This window comes from Sycon ciliatum, chromosome 1, assembly GCF_964019385.1.
Source record: "Sycon ciliatum chromosome 1, ocSycCili1.1, whole genome shotgun sequence".
Classification (NCBI taxonomy): domain Eukaryota; kingdom Metazoa; phylum Porifera; class Calcarea; order Leucosolenida; family Sycettidae; genus Sycon; species Sycon ciliatum.
The window spans coordinates 91,045,122-91,065,382 of record NC_088643.1 but is presented as its reverse complement, the minus strand read 5'-3'; the positions used below and the strand labels follow the sequence as shown (position 1 = coordinate 91,065,382).

The 20,261-nt window shown below is 44.9% G+C and overlaps 1 protein-coding gene and 1 long non-coding RNA gene across 2 annotated transcripts; both read right to left on the bottom strand.

Annotated features, from left to right (window-relative positions):
• Positions 1-4,767: 4,767 nt before the first annotated feature.
• Positions 4,768-16,359, bottom strand: LOC135806418 (nucleolar complex protein 2 homolog). Its single transcript, XM_065320597.1, has 14 exons — positions 16,173-16,359; positions 13,590-13,776; positions 12,918-13,217; positions 12,012-12,126; positions 11,713-11,827; positions 11,158-11,236; positions 10,712-10,939; positions 9,965-10,153; positions 8,743-8,879; positions 8,210-8,435; positions 7,215-7,316; positions 5,987-6,055; positions 5,665-5,739; positions 4,768-5,145 (listed from the first exon to the last, which is right to left on the bottom strand). Exons 1-14 carry the CDS (start codon positions 16,253-16,255, stop codon positions 5,056-5,058), a joined length of 1,995 nt encoding a protein of 664 aa, XP_065176669.1. The 5' UTR covers positions 16,256-16,359; the 3' UTR covers positions 4,768-5,055.
• Positions 16,360-17,577: 1,218 nt separating this feature from the next.
• On the bottom strand, positions 17,578-19,352 carry LOC135806421 (uncharacterized). Its single transcript, XR_010551230.1, has 2 exons — positions 18,966-19,352; positions 17,578-18,279 (listed from the first exon to the last, which is right to left on the bottom strand). It is a non-coding gene; the product is annotated as an uncharacterized LOC135806421 (long non-coding RNA).
• Positions 19,353-20,261: the final 909 nt, after the last annotated feature.

Sequence of the window (20,261 nt, the reverse complement as noted above, 5' to 3'; positions counted from 1 at the left end):
CCGTATTATACGCATTGAAGTGCAAGCCTTTTCTTGCAGAAAATGGCACTAGCATAATGCATGTTCTTCTGCGGGGAAACATGTGAGTAGTGGTGGTTTTTATACGGAGGTCATTCTGTGCATGTTGCTGTCGCAGAATTTCATGACTGTCATAAATTTGTCTTGCCTTTCAGATATTTCAGATTTCCCCACCCTCGATCAGATTTATTTGAGAAATGTAGCCATCGCGCCAGGTGCGTGTTGCAGATGTTTTTGTTGATTCTGTGTTTATAATGGTTTATAATCATGGGTTATCGTGATAAGGTCATCCAGCATCATATTGCACTGAAATCGTAATCCTGTTGATGTCGATACAACTTTTGGAAGTAGTTCAATGACTTCAATCTGTTAGTCCACGATTTTCTAAAACAACACAGCAAAGGAGGAACAATAAACATGTATTAAAATGTAAACAAATACATTGCTGAGTCCGACACCTCGTTCCAACAACTACACTGATCCTGAGGATAAAAGGGTCAAGGCTATGGTTGGAGGTACTGATACTGAGAGATAAACAAGGCACTCCATGATAATAAAATCTTACACATCTTCTGGTGAGTATGAATGATATCCAGTCGAACCTCTTTAGGACGAACACCAAGGGACCGATGGTATTTATTCTGTGAGTTTGTCTTAACCTATTTTATAACCAGTGAATACAATTATTTATCCAGTAGACATACGAATAGATTTCTTCTACAGCGAAAGATTCTAAGCCACACCGACTCTGAACCTTTCTTTAGCAACATGACGGCAACTGAAACAGCAACAGAGAAAGTACGATACATGTACTGCACATTCTTGCAGGTACTACAAACAGATCATTGCAGATCGTAATTCTTGCTTTGGCGGCACGAAACTTTATTTGGGGCAGTGCAATCTCGGCGGTACTCACAAATCAAACAGCCCAGACTCGAGTAAACAAATCCAATCATACAAGTACGAGATTTTCACGAGACGAGACTGCACCCATTGGCTTGTTTCGTATGAAGCAAACAAGTTACTGAACCTCTCCACAATGGAGATTTTCCCTGATACGCGAATTTATTTTGGCAAACTCGGTCAATGAGTCCTTGAACCTTTCCCTCCAGATTGGGAAATGCCAACGATAGTATGCCACTGACCAGTGCCTTACTTGTAACGTACTAATGTGCAATGAATATGAGTAATTCGACAACACATCTAACATAAGCCTTACCGTCAAGAAGGTGAACTCGCGTTCTTCGCACACTGTAGGCAAGGGCAAAGAGATAAAAATGGATCTAAATCCGAATAAAATCAGCACACGTTTCCGTAAATGAAAGGGTGAGCATAAGCAAATGAATCGAAGGAAACTGGTCAACTCAGAGATCAACTGTCATTGAGTATTCCGTAAAAGGAGGCCTCGGCAGCGGAAAAGCTAAATTGAGAAAGGAGATCCTGTCAGCTTCTCCATTATTTATTGCATTCCGCCCAAAATCAGCACACTTTTCGTAAATGAAAGAGTCAACACAAGCAAATGAATCAAAGGGAACTGGTCAACTCACCTGTCATTGAGTAATATTCCGCGAAAGGAGGTCTCAGCAGCGCCGAAACGAAATAAGCCAGGCCAGGAGACGAAATATCCGAAACAGCTCATGCAAGAAGCAGTTCCAAAGAAGGAAGTTCCTCGTGCATGCACATCCGAAAAGGCAACAACAAAAAGTCTGCAATGCCCACGCATGCGGCCAGCCGGCCGCGCGATGGTAGGATCTAGGAGCCATAGAGTAGCTCCCTGGTTCAGGACCAGGTACCGAGCATCTTACGTAGAAACTTACGTAGCTACGTAGACAACGTGTCTGAATAGCGGTGTCGTTAGGTAGCGCCATGTGAACACAATAATAGAAAAGCTGACAGGATCGCTTTTCTAAATGTTCATTTGTACCAATGCTTTTCCCTAGGCCTCTGAAACTCTAGGAACATACTCTCAATACCCATTGTAAGGATTTGTCCGAGAGTTTTTTGTTAAAATCGATACGGTTTGGCATATATATGGAGCCAAAGTATCAGTTGGTGCAGGCGTAATTCTGATTTGGATTACTGTACTAAAATTGAAAAGTCGCTCGGAGAAGTTCTTCTAATTTTCCTACTGAAAATTTTAAGCTATTGGCCATCAAAATCGGGCGAGAGACGGGTACAAACGAACATTTCAAAGGCAACCCTATCTGCAGTGCAGCCACGAGGAAGAACCGCGCGCGCTGCACTTGTTGTGAATGCGGAAACAACACTACAGCAGCAAAGCAATTTTTTGAAATGTTTTTGCTACTCGCCTGGCGCTTCATCGCTGTGTCCTCCAGGAGTTATCAAGGCTATGGCAGACCGAAGAAATACATGGCCCGCACAACGGCGAAGCCATTGGACTTGTTCTCTTGCAACGAAACGGAGTGGCGAATCAAATAATTCACAACTCCACATCGTCACCACTGCGCTACACGGCTCTTCGCAGACCAGCCGTATACTTACGTTTACACAACAGGACTTCACGGCGGAGAAACTAAAACTAGAACACGACGTGAGTCATTGATGCATGCCGTCAAGGAATGCTAGTCCTTTCCCTCTCCCGTCACCCGCGCCTGTGCATCAGCGGCGTAGCTGCCCGGCTGTAGATGTTGAACTCTTTCGTCAACGACTGCAGGATTCTGCTCGGGGCTACTTTTCGCAGGACTCCGTGTGCGGACAGTCTGAATGAAGCCTTCGGCCGACAAGGCCAACACTGCTCGCGAAATAATCCACTTGGAAGGAAACAAGAACTACCGAAATGAAATAGAGATAGTGAGACAGTCTCCGGCCATCTCCTTCACCATTCACGACTCAGTCCTTGTCACAGCAACTAAGCCCAAGCAAGTCAAAATCTCCTTGCGCGACTGCGTTCTACGCCTGCGCTTAGCGGTCACGCGAGTTCGTTTCTATGGTGATCAGATCCAAGATGTCCTCCCACGTAATCGAGGTTTTGGCATGGTTGCTGTGAGCCCTGAATGTACATGTGAAGGTGCTCTTGTCCATCAATACCACAACGATTGAGGAACCAAAAAAAGTATCCAAAAAAAGTTTCATTCCGGCCGACCGAGTCTCCTTTTGAGGGGTTGCCGACCGGAAACAAGCCTATTTTTGGTTTTGGCCTTACATTGTATTACAAGTACCCTGGCCTTTGCCCCAAGGGCTGGTGCAGACAACTGGTAATCTATTCTATAAATTGTGCACTGGAATTTTCTGGAATTACGGTATGCATATGTGCGTACATGATGGTGCACGCGAAATCCTAACTGGTAATAACTGCCCCCAGCTTGCAGCCTACTAAGCATTGCAGATACTGTTCACCGTGACTGTGTAGTGGAGTAGCACAGTTGTGCTCACTGGTCAGATTTCACTGAGCACAAAAAAATTACCTTGTCTTTGATTTATGCATGAGGTCAGGTTTCAATTGTTATTGTCACCACCAGGTATTTGACGACTCCCTGGTCACCACCATACCCAATCCCGCATGAAAAGCCCATGGCTACAATAAGTATATTTCAACTACACGATTCACGGGAGGAATTTCTCTGTCCCCGGGGAAAATCGCGGAAAAAATCGCAAAAAAACGCGGGAAAAAACGCGGCATAATATGGCATAATTTGCGGTGAATTTGGGATAAATATGCGGTGAATAGTATTGATATGAGGCAATTTTCAGTGAGTATGTAGTGAAATCAATCAGTTACAAGTCTCTGGTGTAAGCACTCGTCATATTTGAGTACAAAGCTAGCCGCCACGATGAGACGTTGCTGACCGAACAGTGCACGGTGTGTACGTGTAGTGCAACAAAAAAGTTCAAAAAACGCGGTCTTTTAAAAAATCGCAAAAACGCGGCCGCGGAATCGCGATGTTCCCCGGGGACAGATTTCTCATGACACGAGTCCGGGATCAGGGAGTTGTCAATTGTTGGTATTTGATCACTCCTTGGCTGGGATTATCTAATTTTAGCTGGCAACCATTCAGCCCAAAAGGGAAAGCAAAACTACGTATATGTTCATGTGACATATAGTACACTGTACTATAATTATTATTATGTTCATGTGATTGTGCTTTGAGCTTGCAGCCTATATGATAATTATATCATTCATATCTTCTGAAAATTGTAGTCAAGTTGCTGTCGGATGATCGGTTAAAACCGTGAAACTCAGAGTTACAGCAGAAACGCTTTCGATTCCTCGCAAGTGTGTGTAGTACACTGTACTATAATAACTTACGCCCTCACGCCCAGCCCAATAGCAGGAAACAATTTAAAATGTGTACAATAATAACGTCCAGTCCCCACAAACATAATACTGGTAATCCTAACAATTTCCTGGTGTCTAGGACAAGGCCACACAAGACTGCGTGGAAGCCATTCATCCAAAGTAGAGAGTTGTTCTGACCATGGTTTATGGTAGAGACTATGGGAACTCAAATACTACTACCGTAAAATCCCGCCAGAGCGCCCCTACCTCCTCGACGCTTCAGGTGGGGAGGGGCGGATGGGTGAGTCCTACTTTCCGCATTCAGTACTACTTGAAACAGTACTCACCCTACAAAAACTGTTCGTGCATCTCGTACACCGACCAAAGGTCAAGAGCCAGGAGTAGTACAGACCCGTCAAAACTCAGGGTTTGTGCGATCCCTGGTCAAGAGGGTGGGCACTGTTGCGTACATTTCCAATGGGGTCGGGCACGTGTCTGCAGACTGAGTGCGGTACAGTACGGCATCACAGAGTCATACGAGACAATCAATCACTTCCCTGACAAGAAGTCAGGGAGGGGCGGATGGGAGAGACGGGGTGCTCTGGTGGGATTTTATGGTAGTACTAGTTACCATGGCAATCATGAATCACAATGTAGTAAATGCATTAACTGAATGTACAACTTAACAACACAAGACACTAGCCGATGACAAACAAGGTGAAAACAACAACAATAGCTATATGCAATATGTACAAATGTCAGATAGGCTTATGCATTTCTGCGAGCTGCAATCTTGCAAGCTATGCTTGACGAGATTTCACTTCTTTCCACGATTTGTAGAACTTCTGCAATGCCGAGCTTTCCTGTCGTCTTTGTGACATCCACTTGGCCTGTTAGGGACAATGGCAAACAATTCCACACAGGTCCAAATAATGCGGGGAAAAAATTCCAATAGGTTACAAGACTGGGAGATCGATCCCCATTAATTTAGCCTGGTCTTTGCTGCATCAGGTCATGTGCATTGTGCATGCGACTCTCCTGGTTTCTGGCTAATCTCAAATGCAACGTGGCTGAAGTGAGATTGAAGGAAATGCAGATGGCATGCACAGCGTTTGTACTCAAGGTTGCAAATAATTCCTTGCACGGTTTGCTTGAGAGGTCATTAATTTTAGGCTTTCTGCATTTGTTAGGATGCCACGTACCCCACTAGATTGTGTCAGATATCGTGCCAGACATTATAGACTCCTGGAGCGGTGGTTGTGGGGTAACTTACCATAAAGTATCAAACTTGCTTACATACACAGCTTGGAAGGCTTCCAAACAAGTTGCAAAAAACGATGGCTTTGCAAGGCTAAATATGGCTTATCAGCAGGTTGGCATTGGTGTGGCAACAGCTGGACTGGACTTACCACTTCTTCTGCGTCTTTCGGTGAGAAAGACACCATGGAGCGAGCTGCAATGATAGCGGTTGACGTCTCCTCAACCTAAGAACAGGTTATAGACAAATAGCACAAGGATTGTCAAGGAAGCGATGAAACTTGACTTTGACCAGGCATGGACATACATGCGCATATCAGGTCACGATATGGCTTCTGAAATCATGAATTCATTTTAATATTTCACGAATGCATGCATTTAGGAATAGCATTTATGTGCCCAAGCTAATGAGCTGCAGGAAGGCATGTGGGTTGTTTGGACAAGACAAAAGTGCAACAGGTTAGATTCAGTTACCTTTGTCACCAGTTGTTGTATTTGCTGTTGGAACTTGGGAACTTTAGTTTTCTTGCAGAATTGCTTGACCTGCACAGCATTGCAAACACAAGGAAACATACTAGCACATGCAGGACGAACACAGTGCCGACTACATGGGTAAATAGCGGCACAGTGCCGACTACACATGCAGATAGGGTCATAGATAGGGACACTGTGTACACATCCAGTACAGTGTACATTCCATGCTGTATTTGCATCTTTATTCCCACCCCGCAATCTACATGGAGCACGCGTAGTCGCGACACTCATGATATTCATTATTTAAAATGCAGAACAACACTCGGTCAAAAATCCTTTGTGCTTCATGCTGCTCTGTTTTGTAATGCTCTACCTAATGACTTGAAATCCTCTGTGTTTATCTCTCAGTTTGATCGTGGTTTTAAGCGCTTATTGGATTATCCAGTTTGTTTTGAACGATATCGTGCAATTTTGTTTGCCAACATTGGGAACGTTTAGCCTCTCACCAGCTATTTATTGCCCAGGTTCAGCATATGTTTTTCTTCTTCTTTTCTCTTTACTTGGGAACTCGTGGCCTGGCACGAGGGAAACATGGATGCAGTGAATGGGATTTCGGTCTTTGACCACTTTGTGGTGGGTCTGATCTACTCACCTCCCACCGCTTAGGAGCTGCATCTGCGCCTTGATCCAAGAGGGTGGTGGCGTTCCTGCGGATGCGGAAAACTGGGCCTTTGGCCGAGTCTCACGCGAACCGTGAATTTTTTTTCTTTTTTCTCTTTACTTCGAAGTGTGTTCACCACTCATCCGCCTTTTTTCTAAACATTTATATATTTTTATTATTGGTCCCATCGGCCTCTTTATATTTGTGCAGCTAGCTGCACTGTTGAGCTTCCGATGTAAAAGAAAAAAAGAAATATAAAATGCAGCCCTTGCAAGCAAAGTGCACTGTACCCAGCCTCATGAGTTGATGATCAACAATGTGTTGGTTAGCCCATCAAGATATGCAGCGATGGCTAGTGCCGACTTAGTCACGAGGTCGGACATCATGTTACCATTAATATACCGATATTATTTGCATACTGTTAGGCTGATGCAAACACACACCATGCACACTTGCACAACCCCCCCCCCTTCATCTAAAAACATTCTCTTTCTCCTCTCACATGCACACACCATGCACACGCCATTCACACACCATGCACATACACCATCGTCACTTAGCACTCACCTTTAGAAGCACAGGCAGAACTAACTCCGGAAATGCAATATGATGTGAGTAGGAAGACAAATGATCGAGAAGCAGATCAAAGACATTGTCAATCACACCATCCTGAAAAACAACAACACACAGGTCGCAAAGAGCAACAGAATTATGTACTTCGAAGTACATGAGATAGCACTGTTCTTTCAGTGATGGCCACTTGGCGATACATCCTACTGCGAATCATGAAACTACTTTCACACCTTTTATAGTTACGCTGTCAGTGACTGGATCAAAATCAGGCATGAAACTAGAATGAAGCCAATACAAATTGAAATCGAATCTTGTTATCTTTTTCATTTCACCTGTATTTGTGTCACAAGACACTGAATGCAGTAAGGGTATCCATGAAGAACATGCCCACGCACAACCTTACACTTTTCTAGGAAATAGGGCCATAGGCACAAGTCTGGCTCCTGGCACTGACAGTCATTTGCACGCGCGTTTCACATGACACCAAGAGTTCATAACCCCCTGGGGGTTATGAACTCTTGGTGACACATTTTGCTCAAAACAAAAGAGCACGGGATCGGTTATTGGCCATTCTTCCAGCCTCGGCTGACAAGAAAGTCGTTTCATTCAATCAACACGAGCACACCGTTCACAGTTCAATCTGACCTCGATCTGTCTGTGTTCCCATACAATTTCGATACACAGTGCACTGGCTCACATAAGCACAGGTCACCGGGAGAGACCGGTCCAGCATACAGCATACTACTTGAAGTACATAATGCCACACACGCACACACACACACACGCACACACATATGCAGACACACACACATATGCAGACACACACACATATGCAGACACACACACACACACACACACACACACACACACACACACACACACACACATATGCAGACACACACACATATGCAGACACACACACACACACACACACACACACAAGACATTCCTATCAGCAGGCTTGTCACGAATACAGTGCTGGCATTTACCTGGAAAGCACGGGTCTGCAGCACCGACTTGCTGACTTTGAGAATGATGGCAAAGTTTGGTGACTTGGCAAGGGAACCCTTGGTTCGGCTGCGTACCGATGACGAGTCCAGCACCTCTAGCAAGTGACTGGACACTGGCACGTAGACGTCAGTTTTCGCTGACATTCGGATCAAGGCTCGGATACAATGAAAGCGCAGGGGAAAGTAGCGAGCAGTCGGCAACAGCCTAGCGCAACAAATGAAATGCACACAAGCGCATATGAAGACACACACACACACACACACACACACACACACACACACACACACACACACACACACACATAAGGTGGCAAACGTGATACTAGTAATCACACGTCAAACGTCACTGGGGAAGATGCATAAAAAAGGGTACGGGTACAATGAACCTGGGGAGAGGCAAAGCTAGAAACACACCTGACAGTCATAACTCAATTTGCAAACTCAGGAAAACAGAACAATACTTGCACATAACTGACACGAAAACAAGCCTGGACGGTTGAAGCAGGACCTACTGTATTGTGCCGAGTACCACTTGCACCAGTGGGAAGACCAGGGGCTCCAAAGTGGACGTGAAGCAGTCACCAAGAACACGGCACCACAAGCACACACTGTGTACAAACTGCCAGTTATAAACCGTCTGAATGTTAGCCTGAACACAAACCAAACACAAAACAGAGAGAGAAATCAAAAACATTGATAACAACAGGCCAGTAGAATCTTCAGGATAGTGTCACTGTGTGCGTGTGTGTCACTGTGTGTGTGTGTGTGTGTGTTTTGTCTATTGACAAATTTGCATAGGACCGTGACTTCCGCCGTCAGAACGACTTACTCGGCACAAGGAGCACTCTCTCGCCTAACAGCTATCATCACCTTCGGCGATGGGGTTTCCAAAGGTCCAAATGTGTGTGCGCGTGTGTTTTGTCTATTATTGGGCGTGCACGACTGTATGTATGTATGTATGTATTATTATTATTATTTATTATTATTGAAAACTCAATCTCGTAGCATGTGCACGCATTGCTAATGTGGGGAGCAACCCCAGAGATGAGGGCGATAACCAGCCATGGTAAAAGTACAAAAGAAAACAAGAAAGCAGTGGAAAGTATGCATGACTAAATGTATTTCAAACTGAGACCACAAGATGGACTATACGGAATGTGCACCAAAGATGTGGTGACAGCTATATACAATAAAAATTCAGCTCTCTACTAGCCATAAATCCTCAGTCTCAACCTTTATTCCAAACATGTTGCCTTGTTGCAATGTCCAGTGGAACTCACAATGTTAATGGTATGAACTCTGATGACATACTCCTGCTTAGTAAGAACATTGTCCTGAGCACGGGTGTATTGACCCATACTGGAGTACATGTACGTTGAGATAAGAAGTACCTCCGATACTCAGTACACTTTCCTGCTGTCCATGGGGATACGTCTTACTCAACTACATGTACCAAAGCTCCACTGTATACATTTCTAAATATTTGAAACTCGGATGTTGAGCCAATAATAAATGTAGAAAGTATCTAGTATCTGGTTACAGTGATGGAGAGTTACTCTTAACCCGTATCCATAATTATGTCCTTTTCCTTTCTACATTTCTAAATATCGTGTCTTTATACATGAGCTTTTTGAGCCAAAACATACATCAGGGTTAAATCCTATAAATAATTGTTACAGAAGCAAGTTGTTCTGCCATGCTACTCTCAGCAAAATGAAGCAGCGTTCTCCTTACTTTAGTCTTCTCTGTCATCGCTTTACGGAGTTGAACTGCAAGCTGGCGGATATAGACGAAACCATGTTGGTAAGTGAGCGGCAGATCAATGGCATATATCTCTGCTAAACTGTTCTCCATGAACTGAATGCCTGGTAAAGAGGAGATACTGGTGAAAGCCGAGTTACGAGCAAACGACAGGTACATTTGCTGAAAGATAACCGACGAGAAATAGCCAAACGGACACCGACAGTGGCAGCAGCAGCAGCAGCAACAATAACAAGAACAGAGCCAGAGTCAGTTACAAGCACCAATCAGAACTGTGTCATACATGATAAACAAGTACAAAAACTTCAGCTTGCAGACACACGTAGATAATAATAACAATATGACAAGCATGCATCCGCAGGAACGCCACCACCCTCTACGGATCAAGGCAAGCATGATGACATACAAACCACCAAATCACCAATTTTGCATTCTGAAACACGGAATGTGGGCAGTACGCAACGCCAGACCCCATGTGCAGAGCTGCGGACTCTTTGATACTATGGTATGCAAGTGCCGCTCTTTGGGCGATATCTTGCAATTTTATAGGACTGAAGCACGGACCGCGCCACATACACGCAAATATCCCGAAACGTTCTTATTGGGCAAAGATTCAGGAGTTTCGTTTATATTTTTCCAGCCAGACTGCCGTTCTTTAGCAACATGCGTTCTTCAAAGCACTAGCTTACTGTACAGTAGACACCAAGTTGCAATACTTACTTTGAAACAATTTTCACGGTAGGTGACATTGTTATTTGCCATCAGCAAACGTCTCAGCGAGAGAAATGCCAGCACACGCACATACTCATCACCGCCGCTCCAGAGAATAGTCAAGCGCTTTGTCATCAGCCGCAGCAAGCGCGGAAAGCAGGAGATGTAGACGAGCAAGTGCTGAACTTGCCGCAAGACAGCACATGTCAGTGTTGGCTGATGAAGATGCTGCAACATCTGGGCAGGGAAGATACACACATTGAAAAGCAAATGAAAAAAAAGAAGATGAGAGGCACACTGTAATGAACTCTACTCGAAGCTGGGTGACGCTACACAATGACACAAGCCAAGCAACATAATGCCCCCTTTTCTCCCCCCCCCCCCCCCCCACCACCACCACACACACACATAATTATACACAGCAGCAGCATTTGCAGCAGTAGCAGTACACATACCAGCAAAAGAGTGGAGATGTACGACTTGACAACTTTCCTCAATTTTGGCCAATTGGCATGAGAAGTCGGGGATGATTTTCTGCAGACATCAAAAAAGAAAAGAAAATATTTTCACAGGAAAGATCAGCAGCAGCAATGGTGTAAAAACGAAGTACAGTAGATTGCCGATCCTCCAAACGTCAACCATACGAACAGTAAATTATCCGAAATCCCTGTTTGCACTGCATCCAATGGACAAAAATAAGTTTACTGATTTCCCCACTCAAAGCAACATTGAAGATTTTGAGAAGCTGGAGTGTGTCTAATTCCTGTGGTACTGCCGAAGAGAATGAGAAACGATGAAAATATGAGGTAAAGTGCACGGTCTAGATTGATGTATGCTCGCTTCCTTATCTGAATATACTCCTTATCCGAACACCTTGAAGACAGCCCCACGCCGCAAGGGATGCGGATAATCGGCACTCCACTGTACTAGCATACAGACGAGAGCCTAAAGAGGATCAGCAAGCACACTACAACTCAACGTGGCCGCAAAGCTGTTGAAGGTACACCTACTTTTTCGACGATTTCCGCTCAGCGCCTCCTGCTACGTCATCTTCAGGAAGGGGAATATGGTGCTGCACAACCAAGTGCACATGTCGTAAGCAGCAACGGACCAAAGCATTGAACACTGGCCAGTAGAAAAGGGAGAAGATAGGCAAGCAAACAAATATGGATTAAATCAACAGCTATGAACAAAGTTGGTCAAGCAGTTCTCATCAGTCATGTACATGAGCACACACAAGTGACTGCTAACGATACATTGACCATACCTATACACCCCGTTGTCAAAACACAACAGATCATTACCGTACCTTGAGGACTTTCCACAAAGTAGTGGTACTTCTCGGCGCTTTTCACCTCGGCCGTGCGGTGTATTGCAGCACCAAGCGCATCAGCTACTTGCCGCAAGCCACGCAACGAGTGTTTCTAAATGCAATGAAGAAGAGCAGCCGCAAAGACAATGACAAGTTACTCCATAGCAAGCAGTATCACCGCTATTTGCGGTGCAATGTGGGGCATGCGATGGGCTGCGACCGAGATACACGATTTACAATTTTCCTTGAGTCTCTGTGACACCTAACGTTTTTAAAATGCAGAGCATAGAACGAGCACATGCGTGTGCACTGCACGTGTAAACTGTACTCCATTGATGTACGCCGTGTGTTGCACGTCGCAAAGGTTTAACTTTGGTCAGCTTATTCGACAGTGGCCTCGCCACTGCTTGTGACAGTACGCGATAAGAATTTCCTTATCGCAAATGTTGCATATCGCACGTTGAGCAAAAAGTGATATTGTGAATCGTGCTTTAGATTTGGAATTCCCCGTTGACTACAATGGAGGTGACACAGTATACCCCACTCACACTGTACACCGGACATCCAGTATACGTTCCTGGGGGAGTAATATGTTCTGTTGTCACTGCTGTACTCAGTTTCTTGTCCCCACGTATTTGCATCAGTACGGTCACATGATTCGGTGGAATTTCAATTGTAAACACACACTGAAAATCCCCTGGTATTTCCAAGATCAACACAGCAAGGCTACCCAGTTGCATGGTGAGATCAGAAATACATGTACATCAATGTGCTACTGTCATCCAACTTGCAGTCAGTTTGAGTCTGCAAAAGACTACACCTAGCACGACTACTTTCAATTTTAAGGACGTGTAGCCGAAGAAGTACACATGCATTGCATGATCAGACCGCAATAAATTTTACCTGCAGTAGAGCAACCCATCCCTTCACCATGCCTTGAGACACGACCCTGCCTTGGGGCTTGGCACCGCCATCCTCCATGTCCTCTTCTCCTTCATCATCATCGTCATCAGCACCGTCATCCATACCCTCTTCTCCATCGCCGTCATCGTCCTCATCACCACTATCATCTTCCAAATCCAATCCTTCGCCATCCTCATCCTCATCCTCCATGTCTACATCACCATCATCTTCACTGTCAACATCCTCACCATCCTTGTACATAGCAAGCGCTTGCGCAAACTCTTCATCATCACTGGAATCCTAATAACAAAATAGAGAGACAGTGCTGGATACAATGATCAACATTCACAGGCACTAGCCGAGTAATGGTGGTAAATGCTCTATTGGGATCTTCAACAAACCAGTCAACATTCGCAATACTGACGGCTAGTTTCCAAAGGTCAAGCAACGTTGAGTGGCGGTAATACACAGGTTTCCTACCATGTCTCAGAACAACAGCCTCCGCCGTAATGCGCAGATCAAAAGTGGAATGGCGCCCATTCGGCTGCTGAAGCGGGGGTTACAGCCAAACATACTTCTTTTCGAAGTATATGGCAGATCTTGAAATCATTTGTTCTTGTGCATGCGCATGTGTGTGTGTCCACAAAGATTGGGATCTAAAGCCATACTTACCTCAAATTGTGCGATTTTCACTGCTGGCTTCTTTCCCTGCTGCTGCGGCTGGCACCCTTCTTTCTTCTTTTGCTTGGGGCTAGCAGTGGCCTTGGGGCTAGCAGTAACCTTGGGACTAGCAGTGACCTTGGAACTAGCAGTGACCTTGGGGCTAGCTTTAAGACTGGCTTTAGGACTTTGTTGCTTCCTATTGTCCACAAATAATAGAAGAGAGGAAGATGCCGGTATAACATGCATAGTGGTACGATTAGAAGCAAAGAAGAACAAGAAAGAAGAACAAGAAAGAAGAAACTCGTGAAGTTGACATGCACCAGCTGTTCTCTGCCTATCTAGCAGTTGTTCTTTTACTCCCAGTACAACTGTAAATCCCATGTGTAAGCATGGGCAGTGTATAGCAATGAACATCATTGTTGCTGCTTCGACAATTGCAATCTACTATCTTACTATCTCACAGTGTCTGCACTAATATTTTAAATCAACCAGGTACACGTGTACCTGGCACAGCTCTGGCAACCGGGTCAGAGCCGGGTACATTCAAGTGTGGCTACTGTACATCAGAGAGTTGTAAATGTTTTTGCGACTCCCTGATGTACATGTAGATCTACAGTTGGGCTTGGTGACATCCAACCCAGAGTGCATATTTTGCGCCCTCAAGTTGCACAGCCCTCGACGACTTGGTAGAAGTACGAATGCGACTGGAAGTACATATGTACAAATACAGTCATGTACTAGTAATCAGAACCGGCAGAGGGCGCCAGTTTTGCTTTTCGGGTCGGATATCAACGAGCGCAACTGTACAATCATGTTTATGTATGAACGTACTGGGCACTCTGTCTGTCCATGCCTGTACGGTGGGGTGGTGGAGAAAGTGGTATTTGACTGCCGAAATAACTGGTCAGTCAACCTGCATCATACCCAACATCAGCAGAGCCTCATCACCTCACACCATACAAGGGCGGGAGCACTCAAAGCCCAAGGAGGTGGTACTCGGCATGCCCAGCGGCTCAGATTTAACTCACACAGCCTAGCGCATGCCCTGAGGGCCTTGGAACGCCCTCACAGCATAATTGAGCTGCTGCCCCCGAGGGCCCCCGCAGTAGGCCCAAACAGATTCTGCTCCGCTCGCCTCGATATTTTGCCGCGAAATCTTCGATATTTTGCCGAGCCTGGCACAAGAATCTCGATATTTTGCTCATTTTTGCTCCGGAAAAACGTGTATTTTATCCAATTCCCTTACAATCCCGTACAATGTTTCATAAAATCGCAGGGTCGGTTTCTCAACACGGATTTCCACGCACGTGTCCCTGAGTTCTTCCAAAATCATGTGGATCCACAGTGAATTCCAGTGATATTTCGGTGACATGATCTCGTCCTGGGCAGTGTATCCTGCTGAACCAAGGAAATCCAAGTATGAGGCATCGATTTTACCCAACATCTCGATATTTTGCTCCGATTTTGCCGGCAATTTCCGCTCTTTCAATTCTTCGATATTTTGCCGAAAGAATTGCCGGCAGGATCTGTCTGGGCCTACCCCGCAGCCGAGTTGCACTAAGACATCAGATTGGTACGTGTTGTGACGTAATCAGCTGTTATACAGTAGATATAATTATACTGTACAGTAGGCAGAGGCTGACAGAGACTACCGACAAATAATAATTCAACGACCTGACACCTAGCTAGCTCCATCACATTTATCTGAATGTGCTACGACCTGGTTACATTAGTAGACCATTACGGCGTTTATTAATAGTCATGACACCTACAAATTATTTGTCTTTCCTCTTCTCTATACCATTCTCTATACCATTCAAGTCACCATTCAAGTCACGCCATGCCAACCACATGACTACAACAAGATACGAGAAGTACTCCAGCTGCACTGAGTTCTCCAACTACATCTGGAAGCTGAAGAAATCCAACGCCCAATACGAAGTCGAATGGAGGATAAAAGATCGCGCCCGGGCATACTCCAACATCACGAAGCGGTGTTCCCTCTGTACCAGAGAAAAGTATCACATCCTGAACACGCTAGGGTCACCGTCCAGCCTCAACAAGCGCTCCGAAATGGTGTCCAAGTGCCGACACGAGAACAAGTATCTCCTAAAAAACCACGGTGTCACCTAAACATGTCTCCACAGCCTCCTGCCCACACCATTCACGTTCACACACCTTGCTCATAACACCCTGCCCACACCAGACATATCCATTTACATTGCGCTATTATCACACTGCTAGCTCTACAGCCTCCTGCCTACAACATCCACACGCATTGTTCACCACCTCCTGCCCACACCAGCCACACACTTCGCGCTCACACTGCACTGCTAGCCCCTGCCTTCAACAACCACACACTCTGCACACAGCCCCCTGCCTAAAACATCACCGCTACTGCGCTAGCCCCCACAGTCTCACACAGCTTTTTATACCACCCTCTCCTGGCATATATACCGGCATGGTCGGCACCCGATCTTCATGTTGCCTGATGATTGCGTAAGCATGAAACTTAAAGTAGCAGCAAACAAGCCTTGATTGTCCTTGTTGTTCTGTTGTGTTCTCTTCTCTATAATAAATTTTAGCACTTACTTTTTTACCACCTTCTTCCTCGGTCTGCTTGATTCTTCATCACTGGACAAGAGTCCTGTCTCCATAAACGAGTCGACATCCATCGCGCTCTACTGAAGAATACTTCAAACCCTCATTATTTCAATCCGAAAACAACTGCACAATGAGCATGTAACAATTATTTACATGTAGACTCAACAAACCGATTTTCTTGCCGATTTTTGACTCTCGATCTCGTGTTCGCCTTGTACTTGTAGTTGACCCGTGGCGAAGCGATTTCCTTGGCAACAAGACAGTCGTTAACGTAACGTCGTTATAACGACGTTACTACCGTGTCATCGATTGGCGAATCTGGATAGGCCATACACAGTCCGTGCGCCAGTTCAGAAAAAGTCGTCTAAAAGTTGCACTTTTATTTTCCAGATTTGCCAGATTTCGCAGTTTTCTCAAGATATCGCGAGACGAATACTCAATGGCGTCTCCTTCGTCGTCCTTTGGTTTACGTCCCCCGTGAGTTCTTTGTCTCAGATCGTTGTCGAAATCCAACCTAATAGTTGTTCTCTGCCCTAAGTTTTGTCCGTGGCGATAACAAATAACGAGAAGTTGAGTTCTCGCTCGTCGCTTGCGTTTTCGTTATGTCGCTGATATTTTGGTTGAACATGCTATAATTTCGTGCCGTTGGTTTGTACAAGGGTTTCGCTATTTCCTGCTTATTTATTTAGAAAGAGATATTAGCCAACAGTGCATCCTCCAATTTTGGCTTGTGCAAAATATCCGACAGCGGTGATACCAACCGTTTTGTCAACACTGTATTTTTGACACATTTTGACACACACATGTCTTCAATTGGTGAACTTAGGAACGACCGACAGAATCGTTCAAGGGGTCCTAGTATTCTGCGATGTACCAGCCAGACCATTGTATCCGTAGACCACGAATTTATAAACAACACGAACCTCAACAGGTTGCTGGAGCTCCAAACACAAACCCTCGTAGATCAATGCATGTGCCTATACTTGTATGTACAACAGCAACAATATCAAGCCAAATACAGTACTGAGGTGGGAAAGAAATATAAATAATTCATGCAGAGAGGATGACACTACAAACACAGCACACGAGCCAATGCAGAATTGAAGTGAAAAAATGGCATCTGCGGATGGCCTGGATATGGTGCTACTATGTACAGAACAACCGCCACAAGCTATGACACAAAGTCTCGTACCTTCATTCACGGCGGACGCATGGAGCAAAGAATACGTTTACCATACACCCGTACATACATCACGTTTTCATGCGCTTTTTTCAACAGACCCACACACGTCTGCATGTACATGTAAACGCACAGACATGTACACGTACGTACGTGCACGAACATACACACCCATAAACATGCACACACATACACACACACGCGCACATCCGCTAAAGTATGGGAGCATATGTGCACAAAGCATCACGTGATTGCATTCACAAGTTTATACAAGACAGCCAGGTAATGAATGCATACTTGTAGTTGTGTGGTAGCTGCTACAACAAATGGAGCATTGCCATTGGCTAAATATTGCAATAAGGAGAGTGTTATGATAGTCATGCAAAGGTTCTGCTGTTATCAACGAAGTGCACGCCTCTCGTGCTAAGTTCAAGATCCATTGTACTCTTCTTTGCAACATACTTCGTGCAGCTTCATCCAAACGTAGGCATCACGAGTCAAGGCAGCAGCCACATGGACCAGTAAGATTCACTGATATTGAGGATTTGGACCAGGGTGCTGTTCCGATCAAACTTGAAATAACACCTTGTTGAGCTGGGTCTTCCCCACTGGCACAGCCACCTGGTGTGGCCCTACCATTAGTGATCTCTGCCCGTTGCCTTCATTTCATTGGTAGGGTTGTGTTTGATGAAAAGCCCACTTGACTGCCTTCCAGCATATAGCTTTCAAATGTAAGTGTGATGTATTGATATCACACATAATCACAGACATGCTGACGTTTGGTACATGCCTCAAGGCTAGTCAATAGAATTGATAGTCATACATCACTTCAAGCTAGGACCACTCCAGTGGGAGAAATGAGGTGATCCACTGTTGTCCACTGGAAGCGTTTGACCCTGTTGATCATGGTGATATCTACATAGGCATCAATACACAGCCGGAAAGTGAAGTGTGCACACACAGACGCACACACACACACACACACACACACAGACACACACACACACACACACACACACACACACACACACACACACACACACACACAGTGACACACGCACACAGACACACGCACGCACACACATACCAAGCAGCATAGCACCACAATTTCCACCATGTAAAGCAGCAAGTATCGCCCCCCAAGCATGTGTATGCACAGAGTACATGATTATGCCACAAGGGATTTTTTATATATTTGAATGCAGGTGCACAGACCCTGGGTCATTGGCATTGTTCATGGGTTTCATATTCATGTCCTAACTATAAATTGATAAGTCAATAATAATTTTGCTCTTCTGTTTCATGCATTGTGTGTAAAATACCAATATACAGGCAAATTGTACTAAAGTACCATACAGCTCTGCATCAATTTTGCCAATGCTGTTGATTGTACATTGTTCACAATCGCTGCAATCGCTGCCATTTCTCATAAATAATATTGTCATGCAGTATAGTTACGAAATACACCGCCAGGATGCCACAATACAAAGATGGCTACATTTTTTCAACCAACATGCAATTATTGCGAAAAAATAAAATTAATATTTCCATAATTTCGTGCCGTTGGTTTGTACACAATTTCAGGGCTAAAATAACCTTACCCTGTCATGGCGATACCTCTGAGGAGTTGAATTCACCTAGTCTCCCTTGTGCAAAAAATTCCCTCGTGGTGCTGCCAGCTGCAATGTAATGGCAACCCAGAATAGGGTGAAAATCGAAAACGATAAATTCCTCGCCTCCCGTCCATCCAACTGCGCTGGTTGCATCAAGTACGATGTTTAGAAGACGAGTGGCATCCGACTAACGACTGGCAACATATTTCTTGAAGAAGGAAGCCCTCATTTCACCGACTGGCCTCGAGGTAGGCAACAAATCGACCAACAATTTACTGACCGGCGTCGTCATCTTTCCCTGCATAACGTCTGCATGTATGGTTCCCGCGCAGAAAATAAAAATCGGGCCAAAACAGGGTCTGGCGCACGGACTGTACAGTCACAGCAAGAGTCCATAACTTATGCATAAGGCATAATAGAGAGGTTTTGCATTCCGAATTTCGGAATGATTTTCGACTGTGCTTTTCCGAAAAAAGGGCGTTCCGAAAAACGGTATTTTCAGTGTTTTGCATTCCGAAAATCTGATTCGACTTCGTTTCCAAGGGTTGCCATGCAAAACAAAATGGAGAGCGTCGAAGGGGTTGAGCAGGATCAAATCCATGTGCGCAGGTCAAACTGAATTTGGGTGCGGTTCGAAGACGAGGACGGACTGATGGTGGACCAAGTGATCCAACAGCTGAAGACGAGGTTGGCGAACTACTGTCTTCTACTGTTAGTAGGCTCCAGGGCAAAGGAAGATAGAGTGTGATGAAGTGTGAGAAGATTAGTCAACATGGCGAGATCAGCGAGAACAGCAAAACCAGCAAAAATCAAAACTACATACGTGGAAATTTTTCAAATAATCGAGAGCAGCAGAAAGCAAAAATACAAACATGAAAAATACACTTTTTTGTATTCAAATTAATATGCACTCCCAAACATGAAAGAGCCGAAAATCTATTTTCGGAAAACCATGCACTTTCGCCACCACACTTCCGAAAGTTCGACTACTTTTTCGACTCCTGCCGCCACATTCCGAAAATAATTCCGAAATTCGGAATGCAAAACCTCTCTACTATAACCCAGGTAATGGACTTTACTGTAGTCTTGGTCACACTCACACTTGTCACCAGGGAGCAGTACAATACCTGGTATTGACTATTGTACTACTCCCTGCTTGTCACAGTGATCAGTGGTGACTGATATGATAGGGCCAGGGCTTGAAAGTGATGACGTCAAAAACGGCCAGGGAGTAGTAATTTGACATCAGATTTCTATTTTGGATCCACTAAGGTGTGACTTTGC

Bases quoted from the DNA above. Each gene is read 5' to 3' on its own strand.
- LOC135806418 (XM_065320597.1), bottom strand. From the start codon at position 16,255: ATGGATGTCGACTCGTTTATGGAGACAGGACTCTTGTCCAGTGATGAA. The intron at 7,317-8,209 runs GTAAATGCCAGC...GTTGTTTTTCAG, and splicing joins TGCAGACCCGTGCTTTCCAG to GATGGTGTGATTGACAATGT. The intron at 5,740-5,986 runs GTAACTGAATCT...ACCTGTTCTTAG, and splicing joins TACAACAACTGGTGACAAAG to GTTGAGGAGACGTCAACCGC.